This window comes from Phodopus roborovskii, unplaced genomic scaffold, assembly GCF_943737965.1.
Source record: "Phodopus roborovskii unplaced genomic scaffold, PHOROB, whole genome shotgun sequence".
NCBI classification, from domain to species: Eukaryota; Metazoa; Chordata; class Mammalia; order Rodentia; family Cricetidae; genus Phodopus; species Phodopus roborovskii.
This window is the reverse complement of record NW_026126480.1, coordinates 19,690,089-19,708,657: the sequence shown is the minus strand read 5'-3', so window position 1 is coordinate 19,708,657 and position 18,569 is coordinate 19,690,089. Positions and strand designations below refer to the sequence as shown.

At 38.6% G+C, this 18,569-nt stretch overlaps 1 protein-coding gene across 4 annotated transcripts in view; it reads left to right on the top strand.

The window, feature by feature from the left end:
* Positions 1-18,569, top strand: part of Sbf2 (SET binding factor 2) — a 319,861-nt gene that overhangs the window by 248,649 nt on the left and 52,643 nt on the right. For 3 of the 4 annotated variants that reach the window (XM_051192670.1, XM_051192673.1, XM_051192672.1), the window contains exons 19-26: positions 1,653-1,909; positions 4,073-4,245; positions 5,109-5,182; positions 7,074-7,269; positions 9,506-9,633; positions 11,047-11,222; positions 12,214-12,359; positions 17,895-18,093. In XM_051192670.1, coding sequence (XP_051048627.1) covers positions 1,653-1,909; positions 4,073-4,245; positions 5,109-5,182; positions 7,074-7,269; positions 9,506-9,633; positions 11,047-11,222; positions 12,214-12,359; positions 17,895-18,093 — 1,349 coding nt within the window. The remainder of the gene's footprint in view (positions 1-1,652; positions 1,910-4,072; positions 4,246-5,108; positions 5,183-7,073; positions 7,270-9,505; positions 9,634-11,046; positions 11,223-12,213; positions 12,360-17,894; positions 18,094-18,569) is intronic. The other variant, XM_051192671.1, reaches the window with a different exon arrangement.

Here is an 18,569-nt window from a genome sequence, read left to right as displayed (position 1 = left end):
AAATATCAGGAAAATTAAAATACTCCTATTTTTAAACGTAATTTACTAGCTCTCTGTTCTTGTACTGACTAATCACATTACCCCCATACTTCCTTATTGGCAAAATATGTAGCTGTCACTACTGTAAGATTTTCATGTCTGGCTGGGCGATGGTGTCATACACCTTTATCCCCAGTACTCAGAGAGGCAGAGGCAGAGGCAGGTGGGTTTCTGTGAGTTTGATGCCACCCTGGTCTATAGAGTGAGTTCCAGGACAGTTGGGTCTACACAGAGAAACCCTGTCTCAAAAGAAGAAGAAGAAGAAGAAGAAGATTTTCATGTCTGATATGTATTAAAGTTTATTAAGAGTTCTTGGCACACACTAAGTAGTAAGTTTTAGAAATCATAATTCTCATGAACTGAACTTAACACAGCCTAAAAGACTCAATGCTGATTCACTTAAGAGTGATTTTAAATCAACCATTTTAAACTGCAGATTTTGGGATATATATCACTGCAGATTCTGTCCATCATCTTCTACTTAACTTATGTCTAGATAGGATGGATTATCCTAGGCATCTGAGAATGTGCTTTATCACCTTAAGCATATTATCAGTTTATTATTAAGTAGAAGAATAGAAACTTAATTTAAAAAGAACTGACATGTAATTGTTCAAATGTGAATTGTTTGCTTATTTTAATTAATATTCAGAATTTTTTTTGTTATTGTTGTTGAAACACTAAATGCACCACTTAAGGTATAACTTGTAGCAGATGCAGAGACTGTTTTCCTGGGGCCACACCCAAGAATAATCAGACTGTTAGGATGCCTTGGTAACTTTTAAGCAGCTGTGATTTGCTGACATTGATATTTCTAGAAAGCATTCATACAGCAAATTGTCACAGCTGCTGTGTCCTTCCTTCTGAAAAAGAGTCCTATCTCTGCTCTCTAGATTAGATACAATCCATGTTTTAGCTCTCCATGGCTAGATAAAATACTATGCAGATGTGAATTGCTATTACCAGCTATCTCTTCAGCTTTCTAGGAAACCCATCATTAAAACCCCACTATCACATTACAAGGAGATCTAGCTACACTTTTTGTGACCTTGGTCATTCCTTCCTTTCAAAGAGCAGAAAAGAAAATAATAGTTTTAGCAGATACTGCTGAAGGGCGTCCATGGGAAATCTATGTTAATTTTTGTAAATAGTAGCTTCAAAGAGGTAAAGCCACAGAGTGAAGTGTAAACAAGTGAGATGTTAGAGTGAGAAACATGCATCTGTGTTTTGCTGCTGCTTCTTTGAGATTGCCATGTGATGCCAACAAAGGCATGCAGGCCAGGGGTAAGACTGTTACTGAGTTTCACTCTGCTGAAACATGTATTTAATAAATGCTTTCCAACATTATGACGTACACCAGTAATCCCAGCACTTGAGAGGTGAGTTCAGTCATTTCAGCTATACAGCAAATTCAAGATGAGATCCTTTCTCAAAATTAAAAAGGAAATCCATTTTTCTGATCTTTAAATATTTTCTTGATATTTTCCTTAAAAATAGTATATACTGATTAAAATTATACTAAAAGATACAGAATCACCCAAGAGAAGACCTTCCATGTCTGTGGGGCTCGCTTGCAGTGACTTGGCTTGTTTTGCTTTTTCTTCTATGTTAAGCTTCCCAATGGCCGGTGTCAGGAGAAGACAGCAATGGACTTGGCAGCTGAGCAGCTTCGCCTTTGGCCCTCTCTGAGCAAGTCAACTCAGCAGGAGCTGGTTCAACATGAGGAAAGCACTGTCTTCAGTCAGGCCATTCACTTCGCAAACCTGATGGTTAACCTGCTAGTTCCACTAGACACAAGTAAAAACAAGCTCCTTCGAGCATCAGCCCCAGGAGACTGGGAAAGTGGGAGCAACAGCATTGTCACAAACAGGTACTAAGATGGAGCCCACAGTCCCTCCTCTTCTCAGAGCTAATCATATCTCAGCAGAAACAGCAAATATTACTGTATATATTTCAGAACTGGCCTTTTTTCCCATCTGTAGCTTGCTCAGTCCTGTTAAAAACAAAATTTTCCTTCATCCTACTTAATCTCTCCCTCCCTCCTCCTTCTCTCTCTCTTTCTCTCTCTCTCTCTCTCTCTCTCTCTCTCTCTCTCTCTCTCTCACACACACACACACACACTTCTGTCTAATCTGTAGTGTTCTAAAAAATGACATATGAGCAACTTCTTGTCCCTCTTGTTTCTCAGTTTATCCATAGAATTTGTCTAATTATGGTATAGGAATTGTTTTTCACTGCTTTAACCGAAATACTGGGAGAAATAAGAGAAAAATTGCTTATTTTTGAGGTTTTTGGACAATTAAATCCATTATTGCCTGGCCTATGACCTTGGACAGAGCATTATGGTAGCAAGAGTTTGTGTCAAAGAAACTTCTCCACCTGATTTCATACAAGAAGCAGAGAGAAGGGATTGCAGGAAGGGACCAAAGCAAGAACTGCCTCAGTGATACATTCCCACTCCCAATGATTTACTTCTCCCCACCTCCTACTCTTCCTAGTAGAACCATCATATTATAAATAGTTCAGGGTCATTCAGATCTAATCACTTCTCAAAAGCCACCAGCTGGCAAGCAAGCCCCAATACATGAGCCTGTAGGCCCATTTCATATTCAAGCCATAACATAATATCCTCAACCTTGCCTTCCTCTCTATTCTCTAGTGACTTCCCATGTCCCAAGAATAAAGCCCAAAGTCTTTGCTATGACCTTCAAGGCCTAATAAGAACTGTACATTAGCAGGCTATGACTCTAATCTTACTTCCTGTTGTTCTTTTTGTCAACTAGCCTGGCCTTTCTACTAATACTAGTCCCCAGACACTCCAAGGATGATGCTGCCTTCTTATTATGCCATCAGTCTACAATACCTTGTCTACAGTAGTCCCTAGATCTCTCCCTTGCTGTAGATTTTTGATCAAGTGCTACCCATCAAAAGGCTTTGTTCTCCTTTAGGTGTCCGAATTGTTTGTTACTATTTTTTACTCTGATTAGTTGTTTTCCATAACTTTTCCCCCCTTTTTATTTTCTCTTTTATTTTTGGTTTATGGGGGTGTGGTATTGAATTTGGGATTTTTTGACACCAGCTCTCACTAGGTTGGCCTCAAGCTTGTAATAATCCTATCAGCCTTCCATAGTATTCCACCACATTACAGTCTGACATGTTTTCATGTTTGCATATTGTCTGTGTCCTTTCTTTGTTGTATTCATTGTTTAGTTCTCTACATCTTTGCAGATAGTAGGTGCTACGTAATAAAGTTTAACTGAACAGATGATTAAGTGAATAAATAAATGAATTCACCACTAAGCAACAGTTTTAGCTCAGTGCCCTGCTGCAACACCCTGCTAGTTGCAGTTCCCATAAACTTTTGTCAGACTCCTGTTTTTCTTTTTATTGTCAGCCCTCTGCTTCATTTCATTTCAAATGTGTTGCCTTGTCTTGCATGAGTTTACCACCTACAGAGGAATGTGCCTTTACAATGGCTCTAAGGGTTGTGATTTACATGCAGGGGTGCAGGTGCAGGGAAGCTGGAAGAGAAACTCTAGCAAGAGAAAGGGTCATAACAGTCACCTTCTTCCATGTGAAATAACAAGTAGGTTTCTCAAAAGGAACATGTTCCACAGTCACTAGCATCAGACATTCCTCTTGCCTTTCTAATGATTAACTTGGACAAGTTTTGTTTTTTTGTTTTGTTTTGTTTTGTTTTTTTGTTTTTGTTTTTTAGAAGGTTCTGATAGTAGATAATAAATAGCGTGGCATTCCTTTACTTTATTTTCTGTGATATTTAAGTTCCTTTTTGGAGAGTACTAGCAGGTATTGCTTACAAAAATAGATCTTAGTCCAATAGATGTTGTTTAAACATAGGCACATAGAAGATAACATTTCACACCTGCCAGTTACAGAAAGAAACCACAGTTGAGTGTGTCCCTCCTCTTTTATCAAGCTTCAGTTCCTCTGTGGAGAGATTATGATGTTGTCTTTATTTTATTTTATTTTTAGTTTGAAGCCTGGCCTTGATTTCTTTCCTTGGCTCTCTTAGCATTGCAGGAAGTGTAGCTGAGAGCTATGATACAGAGAGTGGGTTTGAAGATTCAGAAAATAATGATGTTGCCAACTCCGTTGTAAGGTTCATTGCCCGATTTATTGACAAGGTTTGTACAGAGAGTGGAGTGACTCAGGACCACATCAGGAGTCTCCACTGCATGATACCAGGTAATCAATCTTTGTTCAGGTAGTTAAGCCCTAGCACAATGCCTGTGATGATGCTTGCTTTTCTCTGATTTGCTCTTTATTTCTTTTATTGTTGTTTTGTTTTCTAAAACAAGGTCTTGTAGAACACAGGCTAACCTCACATTCGAAATGTATCCAGGCTGGCTTTGAGTCTGGACTTGATTTCCTGATCCCTAGCCTGTGCTTCCCAATTTCTGGGATTATAGGCGTGTGCCACCATGACACGTTCTAAAGTTTTATTACACTGTGGCAAATACATAGTATAAAGGTTGCATTAATTATATTCACAGTGTTCTATAAATCACCATTATTTCCTAAACTTTTCAATCACTCAAAAACAGATAATCAGTAATTAATATTAGGTAATAAATTTTATTTCTTCAGTCCCTATCTGGAAATGCCTAACCTGCTTTCTGTTTCCATGAACTTTTCAGTTCTAGCAATTTTACATATGTAGAATCATATAATGTTTCAAAGTTGTGTGTAACTTTTTTTAGTTAGCATAATGTTTACAGGGTTCATCCATGTGTTATTTCACTCATTTTTTATGGTTGAATACTATTCCATTCTATGGATATAACTTATTTGTTCCGCCATTCATTTGTCAATGGAGATGGGTTTTTCCACTTTTGGAGATTGTGAATGATGGTCCTATGAATATTTGCCTACAGGTATCTGTTTGAGTTCTTGTTTTCAATTCTTTAGCGGTATATACCTAGGAATAGAATTTTATGGATTACATGATTATAGTTTAACATTTGGAGGACCTATCAAACTTTAATTGGTTTTTCATTCTAAAATATCTGGAATGTGCTTTTGTTCTCCCTGGTTTATTTTCATCTTAGGAATTGTAGCTATGCACATTGAGACTCTAGAGGCAGTACATCGAGAGAGTAGAAGACTTCCACCTATCCAGAAGGTAATTACTCTATACTGTGTGCTTTCAAGGTACAACAGGCCCTTCCAACACACAGCTATTTACAGACAGTTTTAATGGTGCATGAAAAGTTCTGGGGAGTATCCCATACAGAATTTTGTAAACTGTTGAAATCCAAATGCTGCCTTTTTTGTGATTCAACAAAACAACAATAATAATCTCTTGTTAACTTTTATATGGAGGTCATAAGTTATGTATAATTCTAATGCCCAAGCCCAGGGTTTATATACCTGCCTCCCACTACCACCACCACCACCAAAAGAAAAGATTTTAAACGTAAGAGTGCTGGGTTCTTGAATCTGACTGTCCACAAGAAACATCAGGGAAATTGATTAAGGATTTGGAGTTCCTGGTCTCCTGGATTAGAAAACCCTGGGACCTAGAAATCTATATTTGAAGAAGCCACTCAGATAGTTATTTTGCTACTGGCCTCACGCTTATTGCTGACTAGAATTTGGGCCCTTAGCTCTCTGACAGAACTATTAAAAATATTCCCATAGGAGTGATCAGAAGCCACACAGTTGTGTGATGCCTAAGATAAAATAGTCAATACACTTTGATTTCTGCATTTAGTTCTAAGATTCCTAGAACCTTTAAAAAAAAAAAAAAAAAAAAGAATAATGCTGATTTCAGTCATTTTTTGGTTTTGGGAGTTTTTTGTGGTTTGTTTTTTGGTTTGCTGTTTTTGTTTTGTTTTGAGACAGGATCCCATTATGTAGCTCTAAGACTGTCCTGGAACTCACTATATAGACCAAGCTAGTCTCAGACTCACTCACAAAGATCTACCTGCCTCAGCCTCCCCAGTGCTTGGATTAAATGCATGTGCCACTATGCCTTACTTACTTAGGTAGTTTTTATTTCTGATTAAAACACAGATGTTCAAGGGGAATGATTGTTTTCCTTGCCCATATCTCCCAAGAGGATTCTTATCATGTTGTTCCTTTTATACTGGACACTAAGCTAAATGTCTCATTGTGTAAAGTTCATTACTTAGCCAAAAGTACATCTCTTTAAAAAAAAAAAAAAAAAAAAAAAAAATCTATGGCCAGCCATGGCGGTGCATGCCTTTAGTCCTAGCACTAAGGAAACAGGGGCAGATGAATCTCTGTGTGAGTTCAGTACCAGCCTGGTCTACATAGTGAATGCCAAGCCAGGCAGGACAAACAACAAAAGCTAACTGTGGAACCAGGAGTGGCAGCAGTCAACTGTAACCTCAGTATTTAGGAAGTGGATGCAATAAAATGAGGAATTCTTATTTAAAAAAAAAAAACAAAACAATAAAATCTCATGATGGGCACGCCTTTAATCTCTGGAGAAACCCTGTCCAAAAAACAGGTGAATCTCTGTAAGTTTGAGGCCAGCCTACTCTTTAGAGTGAGTTTCAGGACAGCCAAGGCTGTTTCACAGAGAAACAAAAAACAGACAGACAAACAAAAGATAAATCCTCTTAAGTATTTGTTTCTTCAGTTTACAGTATAGTATTATTTTGTGTAAAGTTTAAGTGTAAAAGAAATGTGCAATGTATTATCTTCCCTTCTCACCTTTCTCTCCGCCATAGCCATCATAGCATCACCTTTATAAGTTATTCATATTCTTAATGCTTTTTCTTTTACATTTTAGTTTATAAAAAGTTGTACAATGATAGTTTGAATAGCCATTGCAAACTTTCAAGTTATTTCCCTATGTCTTTACTGTTAAAAAGCAATGCTGCAAAGAACGTTTTTATACTTAGATATAGAAACATCATGTCTGCTCCCTCACAAATTAAGCTTGGGGTTGGCTCAGGGCTTCCAGATTATACATGAGAAGGTAACCTGAGAGTAAATGATGGAAACCCCACAAGAGTTGCTTTAAAACAGTTACCTATTTTTAGCCCAAGATTCTTCGACCAACTCTGCTGCCAGGAGAAGAAATTGTATGTGAAGGTCTCCGAGTCCTACTGGATCCTGATGGTCGAGAAGAAGCCACTGGAGGTCTCCTTGGAGGTCCTCAGCTCCTGCCTGCAGAAGGGGCCTTGTTTCTTACAACTTACAGAATTCTCTTCAGAGGGACACCACATGACCAGCTAGGTATGACCCAGCACATGCCATCAGGCAGGGATCCCTATATGACACTTGAGATTTTATTCAGTCCATTCACAATGATTTATGTATCATTTCAAACACAGAAAAGGAAAAAGGTAGGCTTAGTGTTGAAATCTCATTTTGTTACTCTTTTCTTTGCAATTTTAATGTTAACTGTAGGTTTTAGAAAAATGTTTTTGACAGAGAAAACCTTTTTTCTATTTCTTTTAAAATTTTTAATTTACAAACACATAGACACAGGTGGGGGGGGTTCCACAGATTATATAGTCATAAGTTGTTTAATACATATTAGAACTTAAACTGAATGTATATACCAGTTTTACTTAGCCTCTGGATATGAATTTAATAAATGGATAGTCCAGATTTTTCAGGGTGAAGATTGACAAATCCAGAGAATGAGGATGGTGAACAAATATATAAGCCTCTAAATCCGATAATCCTAGTCCATGTCTTCCCTGCTCTGGCTCACTGGCTATGAGGCCTTCATTGCTATTCCTATCATGTTATCTATCACAGTGCCTAAAATGCCTTCCCTCTTCCCTCTGCAAATTCAGACCCTATCCTCTCTTCAGAGTTTGTCTTCCCTCCCACATCTTGCAGAAATTATTCTCTATCCATCCAGCATATAGAGATTGTCTTCTTTTCTGAAGCACTCAAATCCTTGAGTTAACAGTTCCCTTGAAATGAAGAGTTGTTACTCACATGTGACTGTAGTGTTCATGTGACATAACCCCAATGGAGACCTGGGAACTGCCCAAGGAAGGCCATGATACTTCTTTTTCTAAATGTATCTTCATCCCCACTGGTAGTTTGGATTTTCACATTCTTATTTTATAAAATGTTTAAATTCCTAAAACTCTTGGACACACATCTAGTCTCATCTTCCAAAGGCTTTCTGGAAGAAACATTGAACTATACTGAATGAAAAAAAAAAAAAAAAGAAAGAAAAAAGAAAAGGATATGTCTGCTCCTAGGTATGGTGGAGGAGAAAGTTTATTGTAGTCATATGGGAGAGCATAGTCAGAGGTAGGGACATCTGGGAGAGTTCAAGGTGGACATACCAGATTGAGCCAGACCATATGGGGAAAGGGAAAAAGAGGGAACCAGGTGAAGCAGCCAGGAGGCCAAAAGTATAAAAGGGATGGGTTACCAAAATGTCTGGATTATGTAGGAAAGAGCAGCCCAGGCCCCAGGACTAGAGAGTTCAGGGTAGGGAGCAAAGTATACAAGCCAGGAGGACCCTATAATAGTTAGGGACTTGGGGGTGCTGGGAGAAACAGGCATCCCATTTTGATATGTTAAATAGGCACTTAAGCTGTTTGTCCTGGGTTTGAAATTTAGCAAATACCTTTTACTATATGTGGAAACAAATTTCCAGGAATGATAGCTTAAGCCTGTAATCCCAGAACTTGTGAGGGTGATGCAAGAGGGTCATGAGTTTGTGGCCAATGTGTAGTAACAAACTTTTTCCCCCACCCCCAAAAATATGTTCTTTTTTGTTTCATCATTACATTAATTATCTTGGCTTTCCTCTCAGAATAATGCCCATTCCTATATGACTGCCCTGAGGCAGGTGATTTTATATGTACACAATAGGTAAAGGAGATAGAAACTTTAGCAGATGCCCCAGTTCTGTATTCTGTAAAAAATGGTATGCTTTTGGAGTGAATTGCAGTACAGTAAAACTAATTAGTGATTTAGGTGTGGTGATACACAAGTTTAATCCCTGCACTTGGAGCCAGAGGCAGGAAGATCTCTGTGAGTTCATGGCCAGCCTGGTCTACATAGTAAGTTGCAGGACAGCCAGGACTACACAGAAAGACCTTACCTTTTTCTTTCTTTTATTTTTCTTTTTTGGGGGGATGGGGAGTGGCAGGGAGGCTGTTGCTTTGGTTTGGTTGTTTGAGATAGGCTTTCTCTGGGAGCCCTGGCTGTCCTGAAGCTCACTCTGTAGACCAAGCTGGCTCCAGACTTGGAGATCTGCCTGCCTCTGCCTCCTGAGTGTTGGCATTTAAGGCCTATGCTGCCACACCCAGCATGAGAAACCTTGTCTTTTAAAAAGAAAACAAAAACAAAAAACTACTGAGTGAGATCCTAGAATCTTGACGTTTTCTCTCAGTGCATCCCTGGCATTGCCCTCTGCTGATAGAGTTCTTCAGAAAAGACTCTAGACCTTAGCTCTAAAGTGCTATTGCTGAGTCTGTGTCCCATCTTCTTACAGTTGGTGAACAGACAGTTGTGCGGAGCTTTCCCATTGCCTCCATCACCAAAGAGAAGAAGATAACCATGCAGAACCAGCTACAGCAGAACATGCAGGAAGGGCTGCAGATTACATCAGCATCTTTCCAGGTACACCATAATATTTCAGATTTCAGAATACGTGCACACTCTGTCACTTGAGTGTTCCTAATTAAAAACTTCAAAACCCAACTCACATGGTGTTTTTAGAGTATTTTCAACTTCGTATGTCCACATACATAATACTCAACATGTATCAAGAAAGAAAGCCCTTCTTATTAACAGATCTAGTGATGTATCTGTTTTCTGTGGTCATAGGGGTAAGAAGGTGAGTATCTGAGGGGGTTGTCTTTGGCTTTGGATGTGACACTACACTTCAGGATTTCCTTGGTCAAAAAATTGTTAGTCAGATACACAGTTGCTCTTGTTCTCTAACAACTTATTCCTCAACTCCTGCTGATAAAACTTTACATAAAAATAATTATCTTCAGCAAAAAATACTCTATGGCTTTTTTGTGGGAAAAGTAAAACTGAGAAGTTTAGCTGGAGCTAAGATACTGTTTTCAGGAATGACTAAGTGACCCTTGATGAAACAGTGACTTTTCCAGAAGCCTTTGACTTATCAAACATGTAGAAACAATGATATATACTGTGCGTGGGAAAAGGGACCTTTTCTTCATCGTTTCTTTTTTTAAATCTGCATGTCTGTAATGGTTTGATTTCCTATTCTTTGCTGCTTGGTGCTGACTTCTGAGACTGCCAGGAATCCCAGTGCTTGCCTCTCTAGCTCCTGTGCTCTTTCAGTGGAGTCACTGCTTTAGAACCTGAGCCCTTCTCACATCGGCTGACAGCCCTGACCACTAGGGATCTGCTTACTGTCCCCTGCCTAGGCAGTCTACACTTAAATGTTGCCTGCCTACACTATTTGCCATTCTTGTAAAACTGACTTTTCTATTCCTAGATTTGTTTGTTTCTATAGCTAAGAAGGAACTCTATTAGGCTACATTCATTCTCTAGACCTAACAGTTGAAAAACAGAAAGGACACATTTCCTATTTCACCTAGGTTAATTCTTAATCTCATGGTAAAAAAGATAGTTTTAAAGAAAATCAACATCAAGAACATACTTTTTCTCGTCAACTGACAATCTATATTGAAAATAAACTTTCCTGAGCCTCACTTTTTTTACTTCTAGGCTTTATTTTATTGTATGTATATGTATATGTATGTGTGTGTAGAGGTCAGAGGACAACTTTGTGGAATCAGTTCTCTCTGCCCACCTTTACATGGGTTCTAGGGATCAAATTCATGTTGCAAACACCTTTACCTACTGAGCCATCTAGCTAGTCATATCCAAAATCCCTACAACTTCTAAAATCCTATAACTTCTAAACTTATAATTCTATTACTAATATTTTTCTATTTAATATTGTTATTTTTCTGTTACTTTTGTTTTCAGTGATGTGAGTAAAAGTTGTCAAGAAATCCTTAATGCTTCTGATGTGTTTGTCTCTCTTATCTCTAGTTGATTAAAGTAGCATTTGATGAAGAAGTCAGTCCAGAAGTGGTAGACATCTTTAAGAAACAGCTAATGAAGTTCCGTTATCCTCAGTCCATTTTTAGTACCTTCGCTTTTGCTGCTGGACAAACTACCCCACAAATCATTTTACCCAAGCAGAAAGAAAAGAATACCTCCTTTCGGTAAGAGGGTCTCTTGCCTTCATCACTTCCATAGCCAACTGAGAGGAAGTAACCTATATTTCATTAATGATGGCTTTTCTCATATCTTGTCTGTGTGCATGTGTGTACATCTGTATGCCACCTGTGTGTGGAGGTCAAAGGACACCTTGTGGGACTCAGTTCCCTCCTTTTACCATGTGGATACCAGGGATTGAACTCAGGTCATCAGGAACAAGCACCTTTATCCGAACTAACCATTTTGCTGCCCCCCTTGTGTGTGTTTGTGTGTGTGTTTTGTTTTTCAAGACAGGGTTTCAAAATCTGTGTAACTTTGAAGCCTAAAGTTTTGGACTCCCCCCCCCCCTTTTTTTGTCAGCCTCTAATATTTCTTATCTCATTAATTAAAACTGATTTTCAAAAGGATTCTCAATATCTAAGTTGTTATTTTATCCTCCTAATGTGAAGGAAGATTGAGAATTTCAGTGCATGATTGAAGACTTGCTAATGTGATTTAGGGAACCATGGTGGAGGTGATAGTATGGATAACAGAATAGGCTTGGGAATGCTGAAACTGAACCAAGGAGTTTAAGATTTGAGTAATCAGCTGGGCATGGTGATACACTTTTTAATCCCAGCACTCAGGAGGCAGAGGCAAGTGGATCTCTGTGATTTCAAGACAAACCTATTTTACCTAGAAAATTCCAAGACAACCAGGAGACATAGGAGACCGTGGGGAGGAGGGAGAGAGATATTTGAGTGATCAGTAGTTTGTGTCACACTTTGAGTTCTTGTACTTTGAGCCCGAAGCAGTGTCCTCATGGCAGTGACATTTATATATAGGAAAGTAGTTCTCCACAATATGGAAAGTGATACTAAGAAGCTTAACAACAGTATGATCATAGTACATACAATCCATAAGGATATAGGTCTGAAGAAGAAACTGAAGTAATATAGCTATCATAAGTATTAGTAGAGCCTTTATATTAAACTTATTTTCTCTTGTTTTTATGAGAACTTTCTCAAAAACCATTGTGAAAGGTGCCAAAAGGGCAGGAAAAATGACAATTGGGAGGCAGTATTTATTGAAGAAGAGAACAGGAACAATTGTAGAAGAAAGAGTAAATCGTCCTGGGTGGAATGAAGAAGATGACATTTCTGGTATGTAAGAAGAATTAATTTTCCATAATTCAATTTTCTTCCTTGTTTTCTTTTTTGGTTGGTTAATTGGTTGGTTTTGTTTGGGGTTTGTTTGTTTGTTTGTTTGTTTGTTTGTTTGTTTGTTTGTTTTTTGAGACCAGGTCTCACTATGTATGTAGCCCTGGCTGTCCTGGAACTTGCTACCTACACCAGGCTGGTCTTGAACTCACAGAGATCTGCTGATGGAAGTTTCTGTCCCACCAAGTCCCACAGCTGTTTGGTCCCAAATAAACACACAGGGGCTTATATTAATTATAAACTTTTTTGACAGATGGTGCAGGCTTTTTATTGGCTAGCTCTCTCTTAATAATTAATCCATTCCTATTAATCTATGTATCTCCACGTGGTCTTGACTTACCAGAGAATGTCTGGATGTCCTACCTTCCAGGTAGCTACATGGCATTTCCCTGACTATGCCTACTACCTTTCTCTATCCCTGTTTGGATTGCCCACCTGGCTAAATGCCTGTCGGTTGGCTGAAACAGCTTTACTCATTGACCAATAAGAAAAACATATGTTGACAGCATACAAGAAGGCATCCCCCATCAGAGATCCACTTTCCTCTGCCTTCTGAGTGCTGAGATAAGGTGTATGCTGCCATGCTTGTCTGTTTTTAAATGAGTAACAAGAGACTAAGTTGTTGTACATAAATTCTAATGCACAATAGCTGTGAAAACTTTGTGAGCACCTAACAGTTTCTCAGAAGTGGGAAGATAAATTTTTACTAATATTCTATTGTTTAGAAAAGATTTGGTTGGATATATATAAATAAAGACAGGTTCTCATGTAGTCCAGACTAGCCTTTAAGTCACCATGTAACCAAGAATAAATTCCTCATCCTCTTGCCTTCACCTCCTGGATGCTGGGATTGCAGGTGTATGTTCCATCATGCCTGTTTTTGTAGCGCTGCATGCATCCTATGCAACCACTCTGGCTAGTGAACTACATCCCCAGCCTGATATTTGTTAACTTATATTGCTCCTTTACTAAGTCACATGCCAGCCATTTTTATCTGGGTCATATTAGAGGGAGAAAGAAGGAAATCTTTCTCACAAAATAAGAACAAGGGAATAAGAATCTAGGTTGTGGTGGTGATGCACCCCTGTAATCCCACACTAGGGAGGTAAAGGCAGACAGCTTTCTATGAGTTTGAGGCCAGCCTGGTCTACAGAACTAGTTCCAGGTTAGCCAGGGCTTCACAAACCCTGTCTTGAAAAACCAAAAAAAAAAAAAAAACTTCCAAGTTAAAGAGTAGGGGAACTGAAGATGAGAAATCATTAGGTAATTAAAAAATAATACCTGAGAGATAATTTTTAAAATACATGTAGTTAGACAAGATATTTCTTAGCTGGGAAAAATAGAAGAAAGCAAGATGTCTTGTTGAATGATTTTTTTCCCCCAATTTTTAACCAAGGATTGAATATGCTATGGATATAATACATAAAACAGTATGTAATGGATGGAAAATAATATTGTCCCTTTGCCAACTCAAGAACTTAGATTCCATCAACAGTAATTATACAAGTAGCACATGTAACAATCTTTTTAAAAAAAAAAAACACCTCATTTTTAGTGAGAATGTTGCCTAAAAAATGCTCATCTGGCTTGCTAAGATAAAGAACCTACAAGATTTTGTGGGTAAAAAGACTTATCCCTGTGAACAATAAAAAGACCTCTGTTGTTTGTTTCACTCTTTCTATTCTTTGGCTTTTTACTCTTTTTTTTGGGGGGGGGCTGCCACCCAGCTCCAAATTAAAATACACAGAGGCATATTATTTATGAATGTCCAGCCTTACCTTGGCTTGTTTCCAGCCAGCTTTTTTTAATCTTAAATTATCCCAGCTATCTTTTGCCTTTAGGCTTTTATCTTTCTTTATTTCTATAATCCTAATTTCACTCTTACTCCATAGCTTGCTGTGTAGCTGGGTGGCTGGCCCCTGATATTCTCCTCTCCTTGTTCTATCTTGCTTATAATTTTTAATCTATTTACTTCTTTCTGTGGCTGTCTATACCCATTTTCTTTTCTTTTCTATTTTTTTCTTAAGCCTACGCTTAAGAAAACATACTGGAACCTGTTTACAGGTTTTTTTCTATCTGGATCTCTTTCACTTTGTCTCTCCAGTCTTTTTTGACAGCATGAGCAAACTAAACTGCTAAGCTACACCTGGATCCTCTGCATGGCTGTCAGCTGGCTCTACACGCTTCCAAGTTTGTGAGAGGCAAGCCTAAAGCTCAAGGCCTATTTGTGGGTTCCTGACCGGGAACTGCATTCAACCCTCCTAGATGTAGGAAGCTGGTACCTGAGTTGCCACAAGCAGTTTTTTTGTTTTTTTGTTTTTTTTTGTTTTTTTTTTTTTTTTGTTTTGTTTTGTTTTAACTTAGCTTATCAGGCATTTTAATTTTTTATTTATTTATTTATTTTAACTTAGCTTGCCTTTTCTATTTAGCACTACTGCTTGAACAGCAGCACCTATAAAGGAACAATATCCTATTTCTTTCTTTCTTTTCTTTTTCATTCCATCTTTCTCAGGCCCTACATGGAAATTTGAGAGTCCCACACTGGTATGCCAAAATGTAGTTATTTTTACCTTTTTACTTTTTGGGGGGACCCACCACACAGCCCCCAAATAAATCACATGAGTCTTAGTCATATATATGACTAAGGCATATATATATATATATATATATATTTTTTTTTCTTATTTTACATATTGATCCCAGTTTCCTCTCCCTCCCATGCCCCCTGACTCCCCTCTCATCCCATCTCACACACATACACACACACACACACACACACACACACACACACACACACTCTCTCTCTCTCTCTCTCTCTCTCTCTCTCTCTCTCTCTCTCTCTCTCTCTCTCTCTCCCCACAGGGAGGGTGATTCCTTCCAGGAGGGATCATCAAAATCTGTCAAGTCATTTGGAGTAGGGTCTAGGTCATCCCTCCTGCCTCTAGGCTAAGGGAGTATCCCTCCATGGGGAATGTGCTCCCAAAGTCCTTTCATGCACCCGGGATACATCCTGGTTCCATTGTCAGAGGTCCCTTAGACTGCCCAGGTGTTCTAACTGAGACCCATGTCACAAAAATATAAGAGTCTTAGTCTTTCTTATACACTCCCAGCCTTAGCTTGGCCTATTCCTCTCTCCTTTTTTTTTTTTTTTTTTTTTTTTTTTTTTTTTTTAATTGTGCTATACATATATTTTTCCCTACTCCAGTTCCCTCCTCCCCTTTTCCCTTCCATCCTCCTCTGTGCTCCTCCCCCCCCCCCCCCCCCCCCCCGCTTCCAGTTTACTCAGGAGATCTTGTCTTTTTCCCCTTCCTAATCAGATCCACGTATATCTCTCTTAGGGTCCTCTTTGTTACCTAGGTTCTCTGGGGTTGTGGCCTGCAGGCTGGTTGTCCTTTGCATTATGTCTAATATTCACTTATGAATGAGTACACATTACATTTGTCCTTCTGGCTCTGGGTTACCTCACTCAGGATGGCTTTTTCTAGTTCTGTCCAATTGCCTGCAATTTTTTTTTAACTGCTGAGCAGTACTCTATTGTGTAAATGAACCACATGTCCTTATCCATTCTTCAGTTGAGGGGCCTCTAAGTTGTTTTCAGGTTCTGACTATTACAAATAATGCTACTATGAACATAGTTGAACAAATGTACTTATGTGAGTGTGCATCCTTTGGGTATATGCCCAAAAGTGGTATTGCTGGGTCTTGAGGTATATTGATTCCCAATTTTCTGAGAAACCACCATAGTGATTTCCTAAATGGCTGTACAAGTTTGCACTCCCACCAACAATGGAGGAGTGTTCCCCTTTCTCCACATCCTCTTCATCATAAACTGACATTGGTGTTTTTGATCTTGGCCATTCTGACAGGTGTAAGATGGTATCTCAGAGTCCTTTGATTTGCATTTCCCTGATGACTAAGGATGCTGAGCATTTCCTTAAGTGTCTGTTGAGAGTTCTCTGTTTAGATCTGTACCCCATTTTTTTTTAATTGGATTATTTGGTGTTTTGGTGACTAGCTTCTTGAGTTCTTTGTATATTTTCAAGATCAGCCCTCTGTCAGATATGTGATGTGTAAAGATCTTTTCCTGTTCTTTAGGCTGCTGTTTTGTCCTATTGACCATGTTCTTTGTTTTACAGAAGCTTCTCAGTTTCAGGAGGTCCCATTTATTAGTTGTTTGTGCTACTGGTTTATATTTAGGAAGTGGCCTCCTATGACTTGGCTCATTTGCCAGCTTTTCTTAAATTATCCCAACTACCTTTTGACTCTGAACTTTTTCCTTTTCTAACTTCTATATATCTTACTCTGTGGCTGGCTGGGTACCTGGCGACTAACATCCTTCTCTCCTTGATCTATCTTGCTCCTTCCTAGCTCCTTTTCTAGTTTCTTCTTCCCAGATTTCTCCTCCTATTCTCTAAAGTACTTGGTTATTGAGTAAATTCTTCCACATTTAAATCATAGAGGAATGTGAACCTGTGATTACAAAGACTGACAGTTTTTTGTATATATTACATCCTCTAATGAAAGGATTTCCAGGAACCAAGTGAACTTTTCATAGTTTTCCCTCTACTATGCTTTTAATTAATTTAGAAATTTCAGTATAAATGTATTCTTTTAGAAATAATATAAAACCTTGGATGATGACTTCATGTCGTGATCTTATTAAAGATGCATTTTAGTAACAGGTTATCCTCTGTTTTAGAGTTCTGTATACAAATTACTATACTTCAGTATCAATGGACAGGCTTGGCTGAAACAAAAGAAAAATGTGCCTAATAAATTTAAAATCATGTTATTTTTTAGTTGTTTTGCTCTTGTTTGCTCCAGTCTTTCTGGCTGGCCTGAAACATACTATATAGACTAGTCTAGCTTCAAATTTAGAGGTCCACCTGCCTCTGCCTCCTTAGTACTGGGATTAAAGCCCTATGCCACCACACCAGGTGAATTTTCAATTTCCTTGTTTTTTGAGACAGGGTTTTATATAGCCAAGGCTGGCCTTAAACTTCTAGTATTCTTGCCTTTGCTTCTCAAATGCTGGGAGTTTTAGGATGCACCTACCATGCCTTACTTGGTTTTTAGAAGTTATTTAAATGGTATTACTACACTGATTTTTTTGTTGTTACTCTTAATATATTTACTGACTTCCATTTACTGTTTTCATCTCATCTATATTGAACTATAATTCCTTGGAGAAATTATGATTTAGTTTATTATACATAAAATCCTGGTAACCCTAACATAAAAACCTTCTTCAAAAGGAGGTTTTGAGACAGGCATGGCATTGGGGAGGAAGACGTAAGCAGGTCTTTGTGAATTCCAGACCAGCCTTATATACATATCAAGTTCCATGTCACCCCAAACTACATAGTGAAAACCCTGTCTCCAATAAAGATGAAGTAGTAGTAGTTTTTGTTGTTGCTATTGTTTTAAGTCCTTAACTTTGAGATAATCATTTTGACAATACCTGTTTCTGCCTGTAAGTTTCAGATGATAGTGAACTCCCAACAAGTACAACCCTGAAGGCCTCCGAGAAATCCACAATGGAACAGTTGGTGGAAAAAGCATGTTTCAGAGATTATCAGCGCTTAGGTTTGGGAACCATAAGTGGCACCTCCTCCCGTGCAAAACCGGAGTATTTCCGAATCACTGCCTCCAATAGGCTGTATTCACTATGCAGGAGGTAAGTGTCACTTGGCTCTAGAAAGGGATCTTTATTTCCCATTTGAATCTTCAAATATTCCAGAAACAAGATCCCAAAGATGTGTAGACTTAAGAGATATGTCTTATGCAATATGAGATGGCATCCCATTGGTGTTCTCAGAAAAAGTAGGTTACTAAAAATCACCTCTGCTGTAGCAGAAGGTGACAGTGCTTGTTCCCTCTGCAATTTCCTTATTATCTTTCCTTTTGTAGTCTGGCTGTTTTCCAGCCTGTGTGTGAAGATGACCTAAAGTAAAAATAACATCTGCAAGAGAAGAATGTCTGCTGGAGGCCTGAACTCCACAGACATTCTCCAGAGGCAGAGAGTGAAGATGGACAGTTTGCAGACCATATGGCCTATTATTGCAGGAGCTTAACTCTGCCACCAAAGTAACCATAGACTAAGGAGTGAATAGGTGTGGCAGGCTTTGGCCACAGGCTGTGATTTACTGGCCC